At 40.2% G+C, this 7,446-nt stretch overlaps 2 protein-coding genes and 1 long non-coding RNA gene across 3 annotated transcripts; 1 reads left to right on the forward strand and 2 right to left on the reverse strand.

Annotated features, from left to right (window-relative positions):
• The first annotated feature begins 38 nt into the window (after positions 1 to 38).
• On the forward strand, positions 39 to 1,117 carry LOC134022465 (uncharacterized). The gene is made up of 3 exons (XR_009930648.1): positions 39 to 155; positions 244 to 916; positions 1,020 to 1,117. It is a non-coding gene; the product is annotated as an uncharacterized LOC134022465 (long non-coding RNA).
• A 29-nt stretch (positions 1,118 to 1,146) lies between these two features.
• ift52 (intraflagellar transport 52 homolog (Chlamydomonas)) lies at positions 1,147 to 4,494 on the reverse strand. Its single transcript, XM_062463988.1, has 14 exons — positions 4,411 to 4,494; positions 3,942 to 4,091; positions 3,771 to 3,858; positions 3,548 to 3,677; positions 3,350 to 3,425; positions 3,168 to 3,239; positions 2,936 to 3,062; positions 2,759 to 2,842; positions 2,541 to 2,609; positions 2,309 to 2,463; positions 2,099 to 2,186; positions 1,712 to 1,820; positions 1,461 to 1,606; positions 1,147 to 1,375 (listed from the first exon to the last, which is right to left on the reverse strand). Exons 2-14 carry the CDS (start codon positions 4,058 to 4,060, stop codon positions 1,331 to 1,333), a joined length of 1,308 nt encoding a protein of 435 aa, XP_062319972.1. The 5' UTR covers positions 4,061 to 4,091; positions 4,411 to 4,494; the 3' UTR covers positions 1,147 to 1,330.
• A 421-nt stretch (positions 4,495 to 4,915) lies between these two features.
• On the reverse strand, positions 4,916 to 7,176 carry acot8 (acyl-CoA thioesterase 8). Its single transcript, XM_062463996.1, has 6 exons — positions 6,980 to 7,176; positions 6,400 to 6,536; positions 6,080 to 6,305; positions 5,831 to 5,988; positions 5,496 to 5,687; positions 4,916 to 5,407 (listed from the first exon to the last, which is right to left on the reverse strand). Exons 1-6 carry the CDS (start codon positions 7,141 to 7,143, stop codon positions 5,292 to 5,294), a joined length of 993 nt encoding a protein of 330 aa, XP_062319980.1. The 5' UTR covers positions 7,144 to 7,176; the 3' UTR covers positions 4,916 to 5,291.
• Between the last annotated feature and the right edge of the window lie 270 nt (positions 7,177 to 7,446).

Consider the following 7,446-nt stretch of genomic DNA (forward strand, 5'->3'; position numbering starts at 1 on the left):
ATGTTGCTCCTCCTCAACCATGCTTCACATCAGGAGTAATTTAATTGGCAACTCCGCCTATTGACAGGTGAGATCATTAGCAAGCTCCATAAACAAGCTGTGTCAATTGAAATAACTAATCACAGAAAATATGGACAGGGAGTTAGTCAGTGCTGGTAAGAAACTCAAATGAATTGCCTCTGTAGCAACTACGATACTACTCGATGGGGTTTTAATGTTTTTTGTTTGTTTTTTACTTCACAGATATATCCAGCTTTCAGTTGGCATCGCCATCTGAACTTGACCGAGGTTTCTGTGTTAATCAAAGTTCATCTGTGTATGATCTATCACTGGAGGGTTCAGTATCCATACCTTCCCATGAAATCGTTTGTGAATACTCTGAGACCAAACCATCATTATCTACCATCCGTGATCCATTCAATACTATGTCACCCTCTCAGGCACCCAACATGAACACAATGTCGGTGGAGTTAACTCGAACCCCGATAAGGACACCTGCACAGTCCTCTACTCCCTGTATGTTCCTCCAAAAAACAAGTTCACCTGACAAATTGTGTGTTGGCTCCACAGCTTCACATGTATCCTGGGAGTTTTCTTTTATCAAAACGGACATCAACAACCCCCAACTCACCTTGGGGTCTAGCACACTGGAATCCACCTGGAGTCCCAAGTATATGTCTGGCTCTGCTTCCACCTCTCTTGCTGAACTTCCCTCCCTGATATGGTCTGGCACATCACAGCACATTAATGGCACAGATGAGTATCAGAAGTCATGGAGTGAGGACTCTGTGGGTTCCAGCCAGACATCTTGTGGGTCTGCACCAGTAGCTGAGGATGGCTGGCAGAAACAAACCTCCAGTCCTGCTTGTGTGGATAATAAAGACAAAACGGATATGTGACTGCAGGAATAACTAAGGTATGGTTCTCAAATGGGAGTTTTCTCTCTAGTACCCTTTTTATATCTCCCTTTTGGGGCTTTGCCATTGGCTTTCAAAACTGTTTTTATTTCACTTTTGCAGACATGGGACAAGCCAGAAGACCACCACTCTGAACTGTATTTTAACATTTAAATAACTTGACAAATAAAGTATTTTTTTTTACTGTGAAAATAATGTCTGTAATATTTTCAGAATATAATCATACTTTTATTACAAATTTCTACATTTCTGTTATGACAACACTTTACAAAGATGTGAAAGGCGTTACGTAAAGATGGTAGTCTTAAACAAGTTGAATGCAAACAAAACTGTCATATGACGAGTTCAATGGAATGATTTAAATACAAATATAGAAATAAATACATTGTACAAAACGGACTTGAAGTGGTCAATCAAAATGGGGAGAATCTTGTTTCTGTTGTGTCAATATCATGTTCCTGGAAAGAAAGGACAGCCATTTTTAAAACAATTTAACTTGGTAAAACCAACCATAAGTTTTGTATGTTGGTTGGTTTAACTTGCCTGATTTAGTTTCTTGAACTCCACAACTTGGAAAAAGATGTGCTCCAAAATATGTTTGGCATCTCTCTGGTCTTTGTCCAACTTTGCAGCCACACCCAGGATGTCTCCACATTTTCGCACATAGAACTCTAGGTCATCATCTGTGCCTAAGGGAACATTACACATCTATTAACATGGCTACTTTTTCACCCAAGTGTTGTGACAAATACAACATGTTAGAGAAATGTGATGGAAGATAGTCAAACACTTACATTTATTTGAGAGCTGTGCCAAACGCACTTTCTCAGAGGAGAATGTTTCATCAAGGTCAAACAAGTCAAGCATTGGAGGTGGAAGGTCTCTGAATGCAGGTGGGAAAACCTGCTCAATGAAACCAATATGTGCACACAAAGATCAACAAGTCACAAGTGTTTTAAAAGAACATCTAAAATCACTTAGGAAGAGGTGTAGAGAGATGAATACTTGCACAAACAAATTAGGCTGTAAACAGAATCGCAAAAGAATGTGTGGACAGCCAGCATATGAAAAAGACATGCATCCTGTTTATGACACACCACTGATACATCCCCTTTTTGTACATTTACTCCCATGTTTTTTTCATTTAGGAATGAAGCCTAGGATGCAGAGGTACAACTTACAGCAGGCTGCAGCTGGGGAAGAGGAGTCTCAAACTGAGGCTGAATTAACTGGAGTGGCTCGTGTTTCACATTCAGCTGCTTGTAAGAACTGCAGGGATGAAAAGCACATGAGAACATGTCAGCACCTACTAGTTTGGTTTCGAAAACATGGAATGAAACTGGGTTTATTCTCTCCAACAACACATAAAGGGGTATGTGAATGTCTCTCACCCAATTACTTGGGGCAAAGTGTTTGTGGATAACTTGAGCAGTGACATATCGAAGAGGGAGGTGAAGTCTCTGGGGTTTTCGTCTCCCTCTTGCAAGCACACTCTGAGTCTCTCTGACAGGCAGCCAGTGTCTGGTAGCATGGTGTAATCTGTAATCTAGACAAACCAAAGTAGGGTCTGTTTAATTGAAATTGAAATAGTAAAACTGCTGTTCCAAACATGTGCCTGCTTACCTCAGGGTCCTCTGCATCTATCTGGTTCAGTTGAATGTTGTCAGTCATGAGCCACTGGAACACCACATCCTGTATGATGCAAAAAGTATTGTGAATTAAAAGTAATACTAACGACTTGCATAGAGCAAAGCAGATACATTTCAGGTTTTATCAGCCTCAAAAGGATCCCAGTTTTAATCTATAAGTGTGCACTCCTATGTTTCTTAACCAGCACTAACCATTATTTTACTGTTCTCCTCCTTATCCAGGTACTGGTCACTGAACATGTGGCAGGACCCCAGCACTGCCAACTTGCCCGCCTCCTTCATAATGAAAGAAACATTTGTAATATTAATGTACAATAATGTATAGTCATACTGTTCAGAAGTGAAAGACAAATTGGATTGTGTCCTCACTTTGACCTGATGGAAGGCCAGGACAGGCCTGTTGAGAGGAAAGCACACAGAGCCTGTGGAGAGAACAGCCACAGCAGGCTTCATCACGGCCAGGGTAGCGCCGTATGGGTACACAAAAGTCAGAGCCCTGTACAAGGACACAAATACTATTATAAGGGTGTAATGGGTAGAATTAGTTGAACCCAAACAGAATAAATCCTTGAGCATGATCATATATAAGGGGGGATCTTACTGTGCATTGTTACCAGCACTTTCATCATCAATGATTCCAGTTACCACCTTGCCTGCAGCCCGACTGATCTCTCTAAAGAAAACATAGTTAGAGAGGCTGAAAACATCCATCCATATTTTGTAAGTGACTGGTTACACAACCTAGTATTTCATCGAGATTATCAATAGCTAGTTGTAACTAACCTGTTAAGCACACCATTGGACACAAGTGCTTCTTTTGGGTGGAAATACTTGTAATATACATTTCTTACCACAGCATCTGCATTATTTATAAAGGAAATATTAAATTATACAGCTGTAACAACCCTCAATAAAAACAATATTAAGAAGTAAGTATTACGATAAATAACAGTTTCACTTCATACAGTATACTATACGCACCATTGTTGACCAATATCCCGAATTCTTCGAGCAGGAAGTTAATATTAGTGTCATACTTCATCTCCCCCCCTTCACCAAGCATCACAAGAACATCTCCTCCTCCATCTAAGAATTGCTTAAGAACCTCCAACTGAAATTATATCAATATACAGTGTCTCATACGAGAAAACATAACTGTACTGATGGTTTAAGTGGAACAGGTATAGGGTTAGCCCTAGCCTACCTCGGAAGCTGTGAACTTTTCCCTTGGTCCTGCCGTGATCCACAACTTCACACCATTTAATTTCTCCAAAGACAACTCCTCCTTTATACTTAACATGATAAAGGGGAAAATTTTTAACGAATTTAAAAGCAGCACACCATCGTAACAATATAATAGGGACATGGTGCCTACCTATGAATCTTCCACTGTGCCCTCAGACGCTTCTGCACTGACTTGTATCCATTGTTGATGGTGAACAACTCTCTCTTGGATGCATTGAAAACAACACTGTTGCGCTGCTCACTCTCCATTTACGCTTTATTTGTTTAAGCACATTTAAACCTGGAAAACAGACAAGGCTATAACTGTACAGCAGCACATTCCTATGTTGTCAATGAACTTTACGTGGTTTTCTGTAACTAACTACTACTGATGTAACTAACTACAGTATAAGTAGACTAGTGTAGCTAGGCTAGGCTAACTAGCTAGTATATCTAGCCAGCGAACATTTGGCCTATAAAATTAATGCTACTTGATGCAACATGGACAAGATATAGCTAATATCAGTTGTCTTGCGTCGAAATTTAGATTTTCTTAGACTATCAGATATTGTTATACATTAGTTTTGCTTAAAAAGCACTATCTAGCTAAACTAAATTACCTCTAAAGATTCTTAGCTTCTGTTCACTAGCTCATTGGGGTGCATTGTGGGTATACACATCTCTCCCATAGCAACGGTAGAAACTGCCTTGTCCGAATACAGACTCTACGCCCTTGTTTAGCCTACACATTTGAAGGACTTAAAAGACGTAAACTACTATTAATAAGGACAAATCAACAACAATTAATAGTCCAGTATATTTTAATATTGTATTTTACACAAAGAATCAAGTGCAAATAATGGATGAACAAAGTTATGTATAAAGAACCTGAAGCAACCCTCAAATGATGGCGTTTGTGGAAAATGTATTAGGCAGTATGTAAGGGTGTCAGGTGGCTGAGCGGTTAAAATAGTAATCTGAAGGTTGCCAGTTCGATTCCCCACCGTGCAAAATGATGTTGTGTCCTTGGGCAAGACAGTTCACCCAGCTTGCCTCGGGGGAATGTCCCTGTATTTACTGTAAGTCGCTCTGGATAAGAGCGTCTGCTAAATGACTAAATGTATGTTTCATTATAATCAGGTGCTGCCCTAACTGCTAAGGATTTGGTCATTTACTGATAATCCTACTGGATTAGAATTCAGAGACAATAGAATGACATATGTCATATACAGTAGACTCAATAATGACAGCAAAATAAAATAAGGACCAGTGTTTGTCTGAAGATTACTGGATTTTGCTATGGAAGAGCTCTTACAATATACCCAATTACATAGGCTAATCTCATGAACGATACATCAGGTATCACTGGCATGACTACCGTGCCCAGTCAAAATGAGTCCCAAAAAACAATAATTATTCAATTATTATAAATTACATCACTTTACCAAGATGAAATGCATAAATATTATCTACAATTAAAATGTTCTTGTCTTAAAAACTCTCAGAGTTGACTCTGTGGAGCTGATTGTACTCGTAGAACCCCTTCCTGTGCACAGGAGGCAGCCAACACCCCATCTCTCCTCCACAGACGTCCCTGAACTAGTCCTCTGCTGCCCCCTGTAGGATAAAACACATTCTATTATAGGACAATCTGTGAAAGAAAAGTTTAGTAATGGACAGATTTTGACGGAAACTGTAAGCCCACCTGCCCATGGACTCTCACACTCATACAACATCCACTCATCTGCCCGGAAAGTGCTATGGAACCACATGGCATGGTCCAGAGAGGCAGAGAACTGGGCCTTGTGTTGTGGGTAAGGCATCAGTGCGGTGCCCAGAAAAGAGTAGTCTGATACATATGCAGCAACACAGCAGTGCAGCTTCATGTCGCCTTTACCTAGAGAAAAATAAGAACAATATGAGTCCAGTGTTCATTAAGTCAGCCAAACCTCCTTCAGTTTCCCTTGCATGATGCTTGGTGACAGCATCTCACATTTAATTCAGCATGCACAGTGCACACAAACACCAACTCCATTTTACCAATATGTCCTCTTGCCCGCACCCAGAACAGCTTCTTTGGTTCCATGGCTAAACGTTTGTAAAAGTCTGGTGGGTTGACAGGTTTTATTTCAATTGGGACCTCATCAGCCAATAGTTTGTTGAGTCCTTGTTTTGCATTCTCAGCCAGGTCTGGATTACTGTAAAATACCATGCAGCTCTTTTATTTTTTGTCAATTCATGAAAAAAAATATAGAAAGCTCTGGCTTTGTGGATAGTACGATACATTACCTGAGGTAATGCTGAATGAGTTCCTCCATTGTGAGCAACTTTTCAGGCTGGGGAACGGTGGGCATGGTAAACTGGTGTTCTACGGGACTAGGCTGCTGCATGTGAAAAGAGGCCTGGCAGATCAAAATAGGTTGCCCATGCTGGATTGCCCTCACTGATCGCACAGAGAAACTTCGACCATCTCGTGTACGATCTACCTGGTACAACACCGGAACCTTAGGGTCTCCTACAAAATCACGAGACAATTACAGATCAGTATTACTAATTACTTTATGATTGTTGGGAGCTCAAATTGGCTGTAATCGAGGGTGTAACCTCACCTGCTCGTACAAAGTAGCAGTGAAGGGAATGTGCAAAGACATTTTCACTGACAGATTCAGCAGCAGCCACAAGGGCTTGACCAATAATCTGTCCCCCAAATAGACGCTGGGTGCGGGGTACCCAATGGTGCTTTCCTCTGCAGATAATACCCACATGTTGTTGACTTAATTACATTTTATACTTAGTGTATCAGAATGAAATGCTTTAACTACCCTGTTACTGTAACGATGTGTAGTAGTGTTGTGCCTTGAATTACATCTACTGAGCTATCTTAATTGTGTCTCTAGTCACAGTATTTCCACATCGTATCCAGGTTGTAAACTGAACAAAGATAACCCAATGAAGGCATTATGAAAAACTAGTGAAATGCATAGCCATAGGGTTTTGGGTAGCTATACTAGCTACCTACGTCAATAAGCTAGCTCTAGCCAGAGCCATAGAGAGAAAAGGCTCTGGCTCTAGCGACCTACTATTAGTGAAAGAAAAAATACTTATTTTTTTACTCTTTGCTATTACTGTATTATTACTTAGTTAAGTCTTGACAGGTGGGTAGCCTAGCTGGCTAGCTATTTTACGCACCTGTAAAGGTCTGTGTCAAGCTTTTCCAAATTTAAAACACTAGTGACCAACACACTTCTGAGATCTTGCGTTACTTTGTCATCATCATAAACAATCATACTATTTTCAATATTAGTCGCAATTGTATCACTTCTTGAATCTTTGCTTTCTGTGTCCGTAGCCATGTTTAAAGTCAGTGAATTTCTTTTCGAACTTCGTCTTCTGACTGTTGAAATGTTGTCAGATTTCAACTAAGGGGTGCATCATCGCCACCTACTGTTCAGGAGTGTGAGTTGAATGTGCTTGGAAAGACGATCACTACTTCCATGGTTAATTGGCAAAAATGGTTTAAAGGAAATAACAGAAGGATGCTTGTCATTAACGTTTTGTACTGGGTCGGGAACTGATAAATCAAATCCCCATCAACCTTGTGGTTTGATGGGGATTTGTCAACGAAGAAAATGTCGTGATTGAAAAATTAGGAATTT

Source organism: Osmerus eperlanus, chromosome 1 (genome assembly GCF_963692335.1).
Source record: "Osmerus eperlanus chromosome 1, fOsmEpe2.1, whole genome shotgun sequence".
NCBI lineage: Eukaryota > Metazoa > Chordata > Actinopteri > Osmeriformes > Osmeridae > Osmerus > Osmerus eperlanus.